This window comes from Cornus florida, unplaced genomic scaffold (assembly GCF_030987335.1).
Source record: "Cornus florida cultivar Cherokee Brave unplaced genomic scaffold, ASM3098733v1 CherokeeBrave_3.0.0_Hap2_Chr07, whole genome shotgun sequence".
In the NCBI taxonomy this organism is placed as follows: domain Eukaryota; kingdom Viridiplantae; phylum Streptophyta; class Magnoliopsida; order Cornales; family Cornaceae; genus Cornus; species Cornus florida.
The window spans coordinates 44,815,681-44,833,794 of record NW_026775577.1 but is presented as its reverse complement, the minus strand read 5'-3'; the positions used below and the strand labels follow the sequence as shown (position 1 = coordinate 44,833,794).

At 35.3% G+C, this 18,114-nt stretch overlaps 1 protein-coding gene across 1 annotated transcript; it reads right to left on the bottom strand.

Annotated features, from left to right (window-relative positions):
- Window positions 1-1,814: 1,814 nt before the first annotated feature.
- Window positions 1,815-7,713, bottom strand: LOC132316659 (uncharacterized). Its single transcript, XM_059815132.1, has 3 exons — window positions 7,568-7,713; window positions 6,521-6,785; window positions 1,815-2,312 (listed from the first exon to the last, which is right to left on the bottom strand). The coding sequence occupies exons 1-3, from the start codon at window positions 7,711-7,713 to the stop codon at window positions 1,815-1,817; spliced, it is 909 nt and encodes a 302-aa protein (XP_059671115.1).
- Window positions 7,714-18,114: the final 10,401 nt, after the last annotated feature.

Sequence of the window (18,114 nt, the reverse complement as noted above, 5' to 3'; positions counted from 1 at the left end):
CAAAACAGTCACTATATTGCTTCAACATGCCGATAACCTCGGCTTGCAATTCTGGTTCTAACAATGCACTAATATAGGTTGGTCTAGGCTCTACTTCAGTGCCTAAATTCACCTCTTTTAATGTATCCTGAGTTTCTGCTTTAAGATCATCGAGTTTAGCTTTAGCTAACTCTAAGTCTTCCAACTAAATTGCATCCAACTTTTCATTATTAAACCGATCGATCTCAGTAAGATTAACTGATGGTCCTAGCTTTATTATTGCTTCTTTTTCTAGCCGTTTTTCAGCTATGTATGCTTGAAGCCTAATGCAAACGGCCCTAAAGGCCTGCTGTCGAGCTGCTTCTCTTTCAAGTTTTGCTTCCATCAACAACTTCTTCAATTATAGCAAGCCGAGGGAGTGCTACCTTCGGCCTGGAATTCTCCTGCTGCAACTCGCTGATTTCGCGATCGGCAAGACTTCTTCTTATGGTTGCCGATGTAGGTCTTCCATCTGCTCCTGTTCCCACAAATCGAATAGGAACACATTCTTCGTCATACAAAACAGCATCTGCCGAGTACACTTTTGCTATGAATGGCTTATCATCTGCATTTACTATTTTCACCTTATCTCCATCGCAAAAAATCAGCATCTGGTGTAATAATGATGGGATGCACATATTTGGATGAATCCAATCACGGCCTAATAACAAATTATACGAAGTCGTGGATTCAATAATAAAGAATGCCGCAAAAGTTGTCCTACCTCCAACTTCTACTTCTAAGGGAAGGATAACCTTAGTGCTAGTAGAGCCTCCGTTGAAACCACAAATTGCTATATCAGTAGGAATAACATCTTTCATACTCTTGCCGAGTTTCTTCAATGTGTTTACTGGAATAACATTCAGAACCGAGCCATACCAAGACTCGATAAATAGGTTGACCTTCTACCCACACCTTAACATACAATGGCCTGAGCTATTGAGTCATTGATGTCAAAGGTTTTTCAAAAACCACTTTCTCTGTTGATTCTAAGGAAAGAATTGATAAATTCCGAATCGGCTGAGTTTCCTTCTCGTTCTTCTCAGTATTTGCGTTTGATGCCGATGGAGCTTGAAATATTGCAGGCAATACAAATGCCATGTTACATGACATCTCATCTGGAAAACTGCCAAACTGAATTCTGAACTCATTGTTGCATCTGGGCCACATCGGCTGATGCTCCTCATCTTTATCTGGAATGCCGACTTCCTCAGCTTGCACTACTTTGCCTCTTTCCTCAGCTTTCCTTTTTTGCTCAGCCCTTCTCCTTTGTTCCGTGTATTTCTGAGATCGAGTTAGGCCCCCGTTCTGATATTGTTGTGCTTTAGGGAATTTTGGATAATTAACTCGAGTCCATCTATCTTCAGTTGAGTTTGTCCTTGGTTTCACAATTCATACTCTATATGAATCGGCTCATTTTTGTACCCAAATTTCTGACTGAATCGGCGACTGCCTTTTAAAACTGGGATGCCGATTTTGAGGATGAAATTGGCTAGATATATTTACTTGCCGAGTTGGCCTTCCCACTTTCCAATGGCTGTCGTTGGTACCACCTTGCCGAGGCTCCTCCCCAGGCTTCAATGGGAAAATAAGCCTCTCAAGAATTCCTTTCTTCTTTGGTTGAACCTCCAATGGCATATCTTCCTTTGGTTTTTGCTTTCCAGATATTTTCTCAGCCTCCTGCCCATTCTCTCGCTTGGCTAAGCTTATCACATTTGTAGATGTGATTGTTGGAAACGGATTAGTATCCACCTTCATGGTCTCTGAAGTTTTCTCCAGGAATTTTAAAGTGCTCGTCAATAGCTTTCTACAACACACCTCGTAGAATAGTAATCATTAGTAGCATAGTTCCAAGAGTTATGATACTTACAATACTCTTTTCCTTTCAAGTCACTTGCCGATAGAATCCTATGCCCTTTAGGCAAAGATATCATTTTATCGGCCATCAAGTGATCAAAGATTTGATCTGTCTTTGACAAGTTGAAAGAATAACTTTTACCGGTATCGGCAGGACCTTTCCTTGCTGCCAATGTTGATGTTGATGAATTGCCCCCCGTGGTTGGTTTAGGTTTAACCAATGCCTCACAAACGTATAGCTTTTTGATATTGACTTCTGCAACGTCAACTTCTAATTCATCTCCAACTTCTGCCGAGAATATCTCATAATTAGGGTCCTTGTACCAAGTACCCTTAGAAGAATTCTTCATTTCCTTCTCTTCTTTTAGTATTTCCTCATACTGAGAGGCCCTGTCTGCTAAATCGCAGAGATCTTGAAACTCAACCCCATCAAACCTCTTGCGATGTTCAATGTTGTAATGACCCACTCCACCACATGGTATGATATTGTCTGCTTTGGGCTTAAGCTCGAACAGATTTGCTCTTGGGCTTTAACCCAAAAAGCCTCATACCAATTGGAGATGACACACTTACATATAAGCACTTCACCTTTCCTCTACCCACGCGATGTGGGACTGTACACCCGTAGCTCGCCAGTGTGGTAGCCTGACAGTGTCTTTCGCACCCACCCACGGCAAACCCGCCTACAAGGTCATCACAATCCACCCCCCTTGGAGGCTCGACGTCCCCGTCGGCACATTTCTGGCTGGGTCAAGCTCTGATACCATTTGCAACGACCCACTCCACCACATGATATGATATTGTCCGCTTTGGGCTTGAGCCTGCACGGATTTGCTCTTGGGCTTTACCCCAAAAGGCCTCAAACCAATTGAAGATGACACACTTACATATAAGCATTTCACCTTTCCTCTACCCAGGCGATGTGGGATTGTACACCCGTAGCTCGCCAGTGTGGTAGCCTGACAATGTCTTTCACACCTGCCCACGGTACACCCGCCCACAAGGTCATCACAATGTACCATAAAAATATATTTAAAGTCCTATCCTATCCATCTATAAGAAATCCAGTTGGCCATTCAGCTTGTGCAGCTTCTTTGACTCAACATACATAACAAGTAATCCAGCTAGTCATTCAGCTTGTGCAGCTTCTTTGACTTAGCATAAATATAAGTAGGATTTATTTATAATCCATTCCCTTATTCCAATACAGGTCCGATTTAGTATTTTGAAACTAAACCATTCCTGGTATGTCACCGTCCCATACCGGTGCATACAATCCATCCGTCCAGAAGTTGATAATACAGATCAAGAATGTAAACACCAACTAATTCATAACAAGCAGAGTTAAAATATTTAATTGAATATGCTTACCTTACACAGAGGCAGAGGTGGGGGAGCCTATACACAGAGACAGAGTCCACAACGAAACGAAAATGAATTTTAAAATAATTCAAGGTTTTATGAATTCCGAGGACGGAATTCCGTTTCTTAGGGGGGAAGAATGTAATACCCCTAGTTTTAAAAAGGATAAAATTGGAATTTCAATTATTTTTATTTCAATTTTATGTGACTAGTTGCTTGGGTGTTTAATTGTTTTCTTTCATTATTTGATTTAATTGTGTAATTTAATTGGTTATTTGATTTAATTGAATTGGTTTATTTGGTAAGTTGATTTAAATGATGTAGTTTTAATTCTTTGATTTACTATTTTAATTTAATTATTTGTTTTCATTTCTTTATTTAAGATTAGGGTTTTATTGGGACGTCATATAAGTATCTGTTATATATATACATGATTAGGATTTTATCGGCCGACTCTAGTTTGATTAATGTTTCTGTCTTATCTCTAGTTTAATTAGGGTTTTCTAAGTGCCTATATATATACGTGTATGAGTTTTTACTGAGGGTTGGGAGAACCTTATTCACGGCACAGTGGAAATAAAACAGAACAAAGAGAAAGTTGAGAGAATAGAGGAAATCATAAAAGCTACCAAGGAGAATAATAGAGAGGATCAAGGGAGGGTTGTGGTGGATTAAGTGAAACCCATAGTAGGCTTGAAGGAAGTTAGCAGTTGCCGGAAACTTAGAGACGACGCCGAGATTTCATTACTTAAATCACAGGCAAGTTCTTCTTTTCTTCCTTCCCTTTGGCTTGTGTTCTGTGCACCTAGATAATCTCTAGGGTTTAATTAATTATTAAATCGGAACTTTCCTACTTGCTATATAATATATTGATGATATTTACGTGTTAAATTTGATTCTGGTATAATGCATGTAAGCTTGTTTCAAGTCTTGATCAGTTTTCTGTTTTAAGCATGTTATGTTGTTAAGCAATTTTAGTCTCTGTAATTGCCTTTAACCTCTGTAAATAAATCATGGGGATGTTACTATGATGATATAAGATCTTTAGGTTCAGGGGTGAAGAGGAACAGAGGAGTTGGAATGGAATGGATGTTGCAAGTTAGCTTAAGTTTCGTACTGTAAACATGCTAGTTTAATGGCTAAATCTAACCTCTGTAATTGGTCCCAGTTATTGTAAACAACCTTGAGGATGCTTTTAGACTCAATTAAAACTCCTAAGATTAGTTTTAGAACCCAATAGAGTGGTAGGAATTGATCAGAGAGGGAGCAGATGGACTGAAACGGAGCAGAACGGGGACGAAGGCTCTCAAAGGAGGTGAGAGCCGGCTCCATGGATGTGGGAGCCGGCTCCCACACAAGTAGAGCTGGCTCCAAGGACTCCTAGAGCCAGCTCTAGGCTAAAAGAGCCTGCTCCCAAAATTTGGAGTAAGCTCCATCTTCAATTTTGCATTCTGATATTTTTTTTTTAGTTTTTCTACGTACTGTTTAACACTGTTGGATCATGGAGACTATTTGAGTGGATCTGGAACTTTACAGAGGGACTAAGGAATGAATTTTGGGTGTTATTAAGACTCTAAATTGATTAAAGTTTAATTCTAACTTAACGGAACAAACCGTATAAAATTTATGCACATTGTATACGGTTAATGGATGGATGATGATTTAAATACTTAAGCTTGTTTTTGGATTTTCCAGTGGGATCTATTATGTTTGGAAAATTGTTCTAAATGCATTATAGGGTCATTGATGTATTGAAGTTGATCTATACATGCTTTGGAGGCTAATTGTTGAAGTATTAAATCCTTTATGCAACTATATGGAGTAATGCTTGGTTTTAAATTGCTAAAGCATTAATCAATCTTCTACAGTTATTTTAGCAATGTATCAGACTATAATATGATTATAGAATTTATTTAATGCATGATAGAGTCATTGATATATTAAATTGGATCTATGCATGCTCTGGATGTTAGTTATTGATTTATTAAAGCATTTCTTACAACTATATGGTTAAGTGCTCGAATATAAATTGCTGAAATTTTAAACCTATTTCTGCAATGATTTGGATATTGGTTTTAGACTGTAAATTACTAGCCTATTATTTATGTTTTGTAATTTACATGGATATGGAGGATTGTATGCACAGGTATGGGATGGTGACATACTGGGGACGGTTTAGCTCAAAACGCATAAACCTAACCTAATGGATTAATGGAATGGATTAAAAGATATTGAATCCTAATTATGACTAAGTCAGATCAACTGCAACTAAGTTGGATGACTTCCTGGATTAATGGATGGTAGTTAAGTCATATCAACTGAATAAGTTGAGTGACTAACTAATTGGTTTATTGTATGTCAGTTTAATAAATATTTGAACTACATACCTTGGTTTTGGACGGACTTTATATATATGTTTATGGTACCACGAGATGAGCTTGAGTCTCAGACTCGTTGGTTAGGGTGCGTACATGCAGTGGATGTGTAGCTGACTATAGTAGGTTGAGGTGTACCCTGTTAGGTTTAGGTACTCATGCCTACCTTTGGGTGCGTTTTCGCATGTTACCTTCTATTCAGGTTGAGACCCCTACTGTAGTCCAGTGAATATCTCTTAGTGTGGATATATATATATATATATATATATATATGTATAGACTAAATAGCTATTGTTGAGATATCTAGGGTATATCTACGTATCGGGTCACTGTTTGGATTGTAGTTAGAGAAGAATTTGCATGTGGGCCTAACCCACTCCTATTTTTACAGGTGTTTGTTAGTTCCAGTCTTAGAGCTGGATCGTGCTGAGTAGATACAGTCATTTCACTCCACCGATGTTGTAGGACTTTGTTCATGTTTTAGGCTTTGGTTTTATTTCCAGTCATTTGAGTTCAGTGGGATATTTTAGGGGTCCATTAGATGGATTCCCAAGTTGTATAATTTGGAGAACATTTTGTATTCGTGGAGGATCAGTTGTAACAGAATAGTTTATTTATCAATGGAATTATTTATTCTGAGGTTTCAGTTATTGGATTATCATTTTTAGTTTTCATTTCTGCAAATTTTATTTATCTCATTTGTTTTAATTGTATTCTGTGTTCGATTATTACTAATTGATTTGGTATCATCGGGTAATCGGGCGTGGGCCTGGTCAACCCGCATCCGGAAATCCGGGGGTATCACAAATGTCTAGACCATTCAATGCCAATTTAATGTATTCTGGTTCTAGCAAACTTACTCAGCATTTGAGTTTAGCCTTTCTGAACCTAGCAATAAAAGTTTCTACCGATTCGCTCGGCAACTGAGTTAAACGTGATATATTTTCCAGCATAGCTTCTGTCTCTGTTTGGTAGAATTGAGTATGAAAAACCTCATCCATTTCGTCCCATGTCTGAATAGAGTTGGCTAGTAAATTGCTATACCATTCAAATGCCGCCCCAGCAAGAGAGCTAGAAAATAACCTCATCCTCAACCAAGGACTAAGGCCTGCTTCACCACATTGTGCTGTGAACCTCGCAATGTGCTGCACCGTAGAAAAATGTTCTTCACCACTATACATAGAAAAATTGGGATACCAATAATTTCTAGGTAACTCATGGGTATCACATGATCGGGATAAGGCTTTCTGTATACTGGTCTAGCATGTTTGCGTCCCTGTACTACCTCAGCTTGTATTAAAGCCAGAATTTGAGCCCTATTGATCCCTGCATTTTGTCCCGAAGGATCATTTGGGTGTAACGGAATGAATGGATTAACCCATTCTCGTTGTTGATTAGCGTTGCCTTGGCCCCCAGCAGCCGCCGGAGGTACCAATATATTAGCCCTGCCTTGGTTTTGGTTTTCAACCAACTCCTACCGATCTCTCACCACTGGGATCAGCTGCATTGGTGGACGTTGCTCATTCTGATTATGTTGATTAATCAACGGTGGTTGATACATCGGTACTACTGTTACTGCAGGTGGATCTGATAATATTGGTTAGTTACCAATCGGTATGCCAATAGTAGGATTCGGCACACTGCCAATCGTAATACCTAACGGTTGAATTGGCATCATGCTAATTGGCATTCCGAGAGTCGGATTTTGCAACATTGCTTCTATCATTGTTGTCCTTGGTTCTTCAGGGATAATCGCCTTTGATGAAGAAATTTTCCGAACCAATGACTCATGCACATTTGAGGCTTCGGCCTGATCAGATCGGCTTTGAACCACCGATAGTTAATTTGATACTGCATCCATTTTTTGATTCATCGCATCCATGCGAGCATTAACCTTTTGACTCATCCCATTAATGCGAGCTCCCAAACGGGCCTCCTAGTTTTCCATTCCCTACCTAATGGATTCAAGTATTTGCATAAATGGAGCATCCGACGGGAAAGAAGCTCCTGCTGTATGAGATCCGGCTTGACCAGTTGGCTGGACTTCCTCGTCTTCTTCATCATTTGAATTCATATTCTTTGTGTTTCTCTTGGGAGGCATCATTGTAAATAAATTATTCACCCAATGGGTCCCACCGGCAAGGGCGGCTCAATGTTATTTGAGGCCTTAGGCGAAAAAAAATAAAGTGGCATTTTAACTAAATCTACCCATATATTTATATCAGTATTATGCTAATTATTTATTTTGTGATTTTTAAACCTATCACTAAATTTTTTCCAAACTCTAGTTCCATTGTTAATTAATTGGCCACATGCTTTCTAATAGTCACATTTAACAATATAAAGAAAAATTATAAACAAAATATATAATTTTATGATAACAAAAATTAATAAAACTATAAACTAATTTAAGTTATAGAATAATAGAAACTGATTTCGAATAATTTGGTATAATACTCTAATAAATTTTTAATAGAATATAAATGTATTCAAAATCTTATTACAGAGTGAGATTGTGAGATTGTAAATTGTAACAGTGGAAAAGATGAAAAAAAAAAAAAATTATAATGAGAGAGGAGAAAAAATATATAAGGGGTAAGAAAAAAAGAGAAAATAAAAGTTAATAGGAGTCTTAGAAAAATATAAAAAGTTTCACCAATTTTCACTAAAATATATATTTAATATTTAGTGTGTGTATATGCTGATGTAATGAGGGTGAGAGAGAGCAAAAAAAAATAAAAATAAAAATTATAATAATACAAGGATAGAAATATTTTGGGTGCACTTTGTATTTGTTGATGTTTAATAATATAAGAAAATAAAATATTTCGGTAAGTTATAATATATAAAGGAAAAAAATTTGGGAGCCCCTCAAAAAAAAATATATAAAGAATAGAAATCTTTTAGGTCAACTGTCAAATTTCTCTATACGTTAAAGTTTAATAATTAAAGGAAATATTATAATTGTTTTAGAAAAGTTATAATATATAAAGAAATAAAAAATTATGAGACCTTCTTATTTGATGGGGCCTTAGGCAACTGCCTAACTCGCCTAAGGATCCAGCCGCCGCTGCCCACATGGCGTGCCAAAAATGTTGACGCTAAAATTGGCTCCTAAGATCCTATCTTAGATTGAGATGGAGCGAGCGTGCCAGAACCAAATATATGGTTCAATGTGTGGATTGTCAACTTTAGTCCTTTTAAGCGAGTTGACTTTCAGACGATTACAAGGAAAAAAGGGAATAGAAAAATTCCTCTTTAGGTTCAAAATTGCCTTAGTTAAAAGGACTTTCCAGTAAACAATTTATAGTAACGTATCAAGATAATAGAAAGGGGAAGAAATATATATAGAAAGTGATAGGGAGAAGAGATAGGGAGAAAGAGATATGGGGAGAGAAATAGAACGAGATTGAAATAGAGAGAGAGATACAGATAGCAATGATGCTATTTGGGGAAAGTGCTTGAGAAAGTAAACAAAATAATAAATTGATTCTAAGGGTGCTGGACCTCTTTCACAGCATGCCTCTTTTCTTATTTATAGAAAAACATAAATTATCTTCCTAAATACAAGCATTCTAAATACATCAAACTCTATCACATAATTAACTACTAAATCCAAATCAAATTCATTGATAGCCTAATTATTAAACTAAAACAAACTAAGTTATTGATAAACTATACTTAGCTAACCTTAACCAAAAGATAAAAACTACAAATTGCAATCCTTATCCATTTTAAAATTCAACCCAATCCTTACACGCTAGTTATGCTCTATATTAACCTACATAACCGTTTCCTTCAAAACCCATTTTACAATCAACCCATATACCAAACCAATTCCTTATCAAACAACAATTTGGGTCCCATCTTGCAATCGGCCCAATACTAAACCAATTCCTTATCAAACAGCAATTCGGTCTCAACCTAAATCCATTGTTTAGTCCAACAACGCATGCCTCCAGCCCAATATCTTTATGCCCAAATACCTTTATGGCCCAAATACCAAAATGGGTGTCAACAGTAGGAATTTCAGAAGCAAAAACATGTATAACATGTTTGTCAACATCTTTCATTTCAAGAAATTTAAAAATAAAACATGTTTAGCAGAGTCTGACTGTTGCCAAAATTGTTGAAACAAAAACAATAAATATGTTTGGTATAAAGTGTTTTTTAAAATTTTAAATAATACATTATATATTAATATTAATACATTATTATTTTTATATAATAGTACAAATTTTTATATGGTTTGAAAAATTTTTTACACATAATTTTTTTTTTTTTCCGTAAAACACTTGTAAAAAAATACAATATGTGTTTATTTGAAAAATCAATGTGAATAATATCATTCATTTCCATAATTGCGACTATTGAACTTGAATTGGACATTAACAAGAAATGATAAAAAAATAAAAACCCAATTTATCTATGATGACAATGTTTGTGCTCTTTTTCTTAGTGTAATTCAGGATTGTACCACCCACTAATACCATCAAGTATGATTCCAAATCCAAATTACCCAAACTCTTGCACTAATACCGTTGAGTGGATTCCAATTCCACATTACCAGTGTTTGATATATATGGATGTTAATTTTTTAAAGTGCATGGATGTCCAATAATTAACATATGCCCAATATTTGTTCTCAAAAATAATTGTTATTGATGTGATAGAAGGAAATCAAAATGATAAATTTAAACGTATGCACTTTTTGTTGGGGATAATTAACTCCCTTCAATCCACTCAACGATCGGCTATTATTGAAAGTTAAATCTCTCATTCATCACACACAGCGAAAGCATTATCACATCACTTCAACACAAGTATATATGGAAATAACAATCACACACATTCACGCACAAGACAATATTTTACATGGTTCACCCAACTCTAAGGTTACGTCTATGGGAGAAAGAGATTTCACTATTATGAATCAAGAAAAAGAATATACAACCACATGTCAAAACCCCACTCACTCGCTCATCATCTCTTTTGAGGTTACATGTATACACTCAGGAATTACATACACTCTCCTCTCTCCTCACAACACTCACCTTTAAACCTGTTAGACCAAGAGGGGGAGGGGGTGAATTGGTCTAAGTAAATTCTTTCCTCTTTTCAAACAAACTTGAGAATCAAAACACATTTAAGAGAAGAAGAATAAAGAAGACACAACACAACACAAGATTTACAAAGAAACCCTATCAATAGGGAAAAACCTTGGTTCTTGGCTTCTGCAAATAAAAGCTCCACTCGGTGATGTAAGTTGTTACACACTCAACTGTCTCACTCTCAGTACACTCCTTGTACAAGTAAGAACATTGACTTTCACACCCACTACACACACACCAGCTCTTCATCTTCACTTGTTGTATGCAAATAGTTACCCACTCAGCTGCCCCACTTTCCACACACCTTGTACTAGCTAGGACACTGACTTTCACTCCCTCTACACATACACAAGCAACAACAATGAGCACACATGCACTCCCCCTGTCCTAAGCAACCCTGCTTGGACACACAAAACTTTCATGGCTTGATCAACAATGAATAAAGGTGTCAACACACCACATTCATGATACTTAAGCTTCAACACAAGATAAGAGTGGATACTCAGCTATAAGTATGAAACAGAAGAAACCCTAGCTTCACTTCACTGCAACAAGAAGGGTAGATCAGTCAATCACAATGCAGCTTCACTTGTAGCTCACACTAGGTTCCCATAGCCTTGAATTAGCTCAACTAACTTGCTCAAATCAATCTTGGAGAATGGACAGCAAGTAAACAACAATTTCAGCACATAAGGCTTTAAAACCCTAGACAAGGGTAAATCTGTCAAATCACCCTGTAGCTTCAACACTGACTGTTCTTCTATATTCACAGCCTTGATATCACAAAATAAACTTGCTCTATAGGTTATAGCAGTGAATGGAGCAAAGTATAAGAATCTCAGTTCATAATAGACTTGAAGAACCCAAAACCCTAGCTTCCAAGCTTTCAAGGGCAATTCTGTCAAGACCTCTGAGCCTTGATCAAATGTAGGTTCCCACAGCTACAAATCATCACAATACACTTGCACACAGAGTGTCTTCAGTAACCACAGCAAGAAAAGGTCAATACAGCACAAAATCAGTAGCAACTCTATTTCTGCAAGGTCTAATCTGGTACTGCTGTAATGCCTCTATTTCGAGGGTATAATAGGTATTCTATGAGGTCTCAGACTTGGAAAATATTCTCACATACTTGGTTCATCTTCTCACAAAAGCTTAGAGTTCATGCACTTCATTTAACATTTCAATTTCATCCACAAAATCTGTTATAAACCTGTTTCTGCAGAATATTTCAGCTAGTAGCAGCACCAATGTTTAAATAATGTAGCTCCCCAATTCAGTTTAAACTTCAGTTACCTCAACTCCCAAATTTCCCTTTACACTTGCTTAACATATTAGAATCAAGAACAAAGCAAGGTAAAGCAATTCAACACAAATGTTAAAAGATTACAGTACACAGCAGGTTAGTTTAGTCTCAGTTCAGCAGTAACTTAATTCTTAGGGCATTCTGGAATTTCGACTTGCTCAGGACTAGTTCAGGTTTTCACAACATTGTATAGGTATTATACACATGTTTAAAAGGTAATCACAGCAATGGAGACAACATATTTCATATTCAGTTCTCAATCCTCAACAAACAAGGTCAAAACCCTAGTGTGAAGTGTGGTTCAAAAAGTCATTATTGAAACTGGCCAATTTTCTGAGATAAATCCAACTTTAACAGCATCAAATCATCAAGATACTCATGCTCAGATGTTAAACACATAGCTCATAGCATATAAATCAAATAATATCACCACAGCAACAAATTTATCTCAAAACCCTCAAATAACAAGCTCAGAAGTGTTATATTCAGTATTAGTGAGTTTTTTTAGATTAAACCTGATTTCTGCAGATGCAAATAGGTGATTCAAACTTGCTTCAACCTCTACTTTTCACCTCAAGCCTCTAGAACCAAATTAGACCTCCCATAGCAGCCTTGACAGCAACTTTTTAGCCTCAACAGCACTGTTATTTGTAAGTCTTCAAGTGGTCACATACACACAGCAACTTCTGAAATTAAAGTGAGTTTACATAGTTGAATTAATACTCAGAGACTCTCATTCAGCTCCCCCTTTTCGTGTCACTCAAGAACAGCCTCTAGAGAGTTTCGAAAATGTATTTTTCAGGCTTAAAAACCTAGCAGCAGCTGTAGCATTGCTTTTATACACACACCTTTTGATGATGCAGCCCTAAAACAAATAAATAGGATTGAGCCGAGGTCCTCCAATCTGTGAGCAAAGAAATTCTGACAATGTAGAGGAGATAGTACCATTTTGCCCCTTGCCAACTCACCTTGAAAAGCATATACCAGCTCACTATATCAATATGTATATAAATATATCTGAAATGCCTTTCTGATCTTGATCCCCAAGAAATACAAAGCTGTCACTATATTCTCACTCCAAGACCACGTTACACATGTCAGCATTTTGTAGATACACTCAAAATTACAGTACTGCCCCTGCAATTGCCTTTTGACAGAAAAGCTAAAAGCACACTGCTGAACCATGTGTTAGACTGTCACATTTTAAAGTTGAACCCAAATAGCTAATGTAGCATCACAGCAAATGTAATTTATATATTGGGATGTGTATACAGATAAGAATGCCCTTGATAAAGGCTGTACGCAAATTAAGTATGCTGTCAAAGAATTTACAAACACAAAAAAAGGGCTGCAATCACAAAGAGGGCTGCTGTGACTTTCATGATATTTCAGTGAGCTATGAGCTTATATCAACTTGTAATTCATTGTGTAAACCTCCATGACATGTCAAACAATATTTGATCAAACCCCAATATATCAATGCTTCATTATCAGCTCTCTTTGAACCTTTATACTTGCATTTTGTCATTAAAATGGCAAACCTCAAGATAGGCATTTTAGACCAACAAAACCCCTTATATCTTTTATCCCTTCTCTCTCTTTCTAAACCCCTCATACCCATCTCTATTTATAGAGTCTTCAAACTCAATTCCTTATTGGACAAGTATTCCTCAACTTGCCTATAAGAAGTTACCATGATGATCAAAACTCTAAAATAGAAACATAATGAGATACACTTTCCTCTACAAATTTCAACCTTTCAAAACGAAAGAGGAAACTAATTTTTTGCATACAAATTTTGAGCCACAAACTCAACACTTCTTTGAAACATAAACTGTATTGTAGGTTGCCAAATATATTTTAAAAGAAAAAAATGTCATATGAACATTAATCTTCATTTGTTTTCGAATCTGAAAAGGAAAAAATCAAGACAAAAAGGAAGTCCAAATATGCAAACAGCATCCTATAAGAGTAAAGTCAGCAACCTAGAATCAACATTAAGTATTACACTAAAAAATAAAAAAAAAATCGCCACAATTTTCCCATAACTACGTTCTCTAGCATTATTGAAGGAAGCAAATGTCTAGTTCTTTTCCAACATCTGTCAACAGCAAATGTCTAGTCCTTTACTTCAATGTAAAAGCACAAGTGCAATCCACTCCAAACAACAGCCATAACAATGATAGAAAAGCCTCAATGATATCCCAATATAGAAAGTGAAGTAAACAACAACCACCACATACATAGAATGGAACACTTGCATTAGTGAAATGTCCAAAGTGTGTAAAAATCAGTATAGGTCTTAAGTAGGAACGACACCTACTTTTTTCAGGCTAATGTCATAAAAGTCTCAATGATATCCGAATATAGAAAGTGAAATAAACAACAACAACCATATGCATAGAATTGCACACTTGCATTAGTTAAATGCCCAAATCAAACGAAAACAATAAAGATGAAACAGAAAGATCAAGCCTAAAATAAGTATTGAAAAAAAACACGAGATTTCTCCTAGTGGTGATTATAGCGGTTCCTTCTACTCCCAGAAAACATCTGAAAAAACCTGCTACGGAACTACCGAGCAGGGGCAAAAATACGATAAGTAGATGCATAATTGAAAATTTTGATTTGATAAGTAGATACATAATTGAAAGATTTGATTTTGGATCGCAATGTGTAAAAATCAATATAGATCTTAAGTAGGCAAAAATCTTACTTTTTTCAGGCTAATGAAAGAAAAGCCTCAATGATATCCCAATATAGAAAGTGAGTAAGTAACAGCAACCACATGTCATAAGTGAAATGCCCAAAGTGTGTAAAAATCAGTATAGGTCTTAAGTAGGACACCTTTGTTATATTTTTTAGGTCCTCCAGTGGCAGGCTTAGATGTTGTTCGTGCAGAGACTACTCTTCATCACTCTTCCGGTGTATTTTGGAAGATTCTTTACATTTGGGAATTATTAAACTCATTCAGAGGATTATTTATTTATTATTTAGTTTTTACTTTCAGTAATATTATTTATTTATTATTTATCCTTTTGAATTCTGTGTTCTTTTTTAAATAGTATCAATTTGTTTTGATATCCTGGTTCTTTGAATGAGGACTTTATTTTTTATTAGGCTCGGTTGCATAGAATTGCCAAAGTGTGAGCGTTTGTAGTGGATGACAAAAGGGGCACTACTGGTATCCTCTCGCTTCAATGCAGCTTCATACTCAATGAGTTTGTCATGGATCACCTCAAAATAGATGAAGCTTTCACGAGCATAAATAGCGGCTGCTAGTTCCTTGAATTCTGGCCAACACCATTGAGGATGGCTTTGATGGTCTGCAAATATTCATTAATACTCATATCATAGGATTAGGCTCGGTTGGCATATAGTTTGATGAGTTTGTCCCAGACTGCCTGAGATGTCTTGGTAGAGGCAATAAAGGAGATAACTTGTTCGGAGACTGAAGCAAGAATGGCATGTAAAAACAATTGGTCCTGACGCTTCCAGAGCACCTGAGAGGAATTTGGTGAACCATTGGTAGGTTTAGGTAGGCACGGATATGTTCCATCAACATGCCCCATGAGATCATACCACAAGAAAAAGTCATTGAACTGGGCACGCCAAGACGGATACTCCTACTTCTTTCGTTTTTTTTTTTTACTTTTTCCTTTTTTTTTTTTTTTTTCAGTAATTGAGCAGTGGCATTAATGGTGATCAATGAGGTGGTGGTATCCATGGAAGTGTATGAGGACACAATAGGAGTGGAGGAAAGTAGAGTATCAAAGAGTGCAGGTGTGCAACTTGGGTTGGAAAATCCGAACTCAACCTGAGTCCAACTCGATTTTTTTCAGGCTTAGACAATTATTTTTAAAATTAGGGTTAGGCTTGGGATGAAAAATCTCAACCCGAATTAAATTAGGGTTGGGCTTGGGTTGAAGTGTTAGCAATCCGAGCCAACCCAAACCCGAATTTTAATATAATTTTCATATATATTTTTACTTTAAAATACATTATATATAATATTTAAACTATGATTATTTTTTTTCTTTTCAATTTTATTTGTTAAATCTTAACTTATTGTATATTAACATTTAGGAGACTTAATTTTTTAATAATTTGTTTGTAATTTATTAAAAATCTACAAAAAGTCTTTGAACTTTTTCTTGTTTAAGTGTAATTTAATATAAAACTAATTCATTATCATATTAAATTTTCGGTATGAAGATTAGTCATATGAGTAACCCGAATTAACCCAAAGTTTTTTAATATGAAATTTAAGCCTAAATTGTAAGCCCGAATTTAAAAGTAAAAAGATGAATTGGGCTTAAATTTAGCATTTTATATGGTGGGTTGGGCTCAAGTTATACCTCAAACTTGCCCAACTCGTCCGAGTTGCAGCCGTAAGTCTCAGCTCCCATTGAAAAGGGGAAGGAAAAAAATATTATTATTATTATTATTATTTATTATTATTCTATTTTATTTTTTATTTTTGTGTATACTCAGTGGAGCTTAAATCAAGAGGAGAGAATTATGGTTGACTAACTGGAGAGATGATTGTGGGCTTGATGACCGAAGAAGATGGAACTTCCCTTAGAGTCGTTACCATCACCAATAAAAAAATAATAATTTATTCTCCATACCATCTAAATTTTATCTTATACTTTTAATTCTCCTTCAATCATAAAAAAAAAAAACTTTCCTTACAACTTAACCATACCCGTATAATTTAGAGAATTGAGAATCTAAAATTTGTGCACATAATTTTTATTTTTTATTTTCCATCTCCCCCTCTCTATATAGCTATAGCTTTGTGAAATTTAAATGAATAAATAGGCACAATGACTATTTTAACTTTTAATTACATTTATCGCATGAGTTTTTTTTATTAGCGTGCATATATATATATATATATATATATATATATATATATATTATCAAAACTCATTTATGTTTATATGGATGAGTGCGTATTTAGAAAGAAAGGGTTGTCGTGGTGATACCTGAAACTTTGACACATCGATCATTGTTGAATATGGCTAATGATCTCTTGAAATTTAAATATTTTATTTTTTTTAGACACGGCAATGACACGTTTTGGACACTTTCAGAATATGGTGGGATAGTTTTATAAAAAAAAAAATTTAGAAAAATGAGATTCAATGCAATTTAAAATATATTATTAATTAATTAAAAATAATAATATAAAAATTAAAAAACAAATAACAAACATTTAAGCTCCAAATTAATGATTTGATTTCGATTGTTTAAATAAAATGAGAAAAAAAAATTATTATATATAATATATATTTTTTATATTGGACATATTCAGACTACATCTGTATCCTATATTTTAAAATTTATACCATTGTCGTGTTCTTATTGTGGCATATTGTCCGCATCCGTGATTTATAGGTGTGTGTATGTATGTATGCATTTAACCATTATTTGGATAAGATAACATATTCTTATTTCCTAAGATAAGATTTGTTGTATCCGTAATGTGTCGTATTTGTGTCTCGTATTTGTATTCATGGGTGTGTGTGTGTGTATGAATTCAACCATTATTTAGATAAAGATTGAGATATGATATAAATTTCAAAAATTAACGAATTTCACTATTTTTACGTGAGTCAGGATGACAACATCTACCATTCATATAATAATAAAATAATAATAATTGATGTGTCGGACTCTCGTGTTATTCATTTTTATAATAGACCAAGTCTCTTGTGACTTAGTGGTACCTCCTCCTCACCTATTAAAATAGAAGATTGTGGGTTAAAATCTTTATAGGAGCAAAAAGTAGGAGTATAAGTGTTTTTCTTTCCATGAAAAAAAAAATCATAATAAAATGACTCCCAATCCATGTTTTCATACGTTTTGGGCGGTTGGTTGATCACCTTAAATTAATGGAGAGATAACATTTAAAAAAAAAAAAAAAAAACGAAAGGAGTTGCATCATGAGCTGTGATGGAAGTCTTGGTTGGAGAAATGAATGTGCATTGTTACAATATGGATCACCGAATAATGTGAATTTCGTAATTATATCTATTTTATGTAATTATCAATTATATTTGATTAGGATGAAAATTTA

Coding starts and splice junctions, on each gene's coding strand:
- LOC132316659 (XM_059815132.1), bottom strand. CDS start 7,713: ATGCCTCCCAAGAGAAACACAAAGAATATGAATTCAAATGATGAAGAA. Junction 6,786..7,567: donor CAAATACTTGAATCCATTAG/GTAGGGAATGGA, acceptor TTCTATGTATAG/TGGTGAAGAACATTTTTCTA. Junction 2,313..6,520: donor CTCAGTTGCCGAGCGAATCG/GTAGAAACTTTT, acceptor GAACATCGCAAG/AGGTTTGATGGGGTTGAGTT.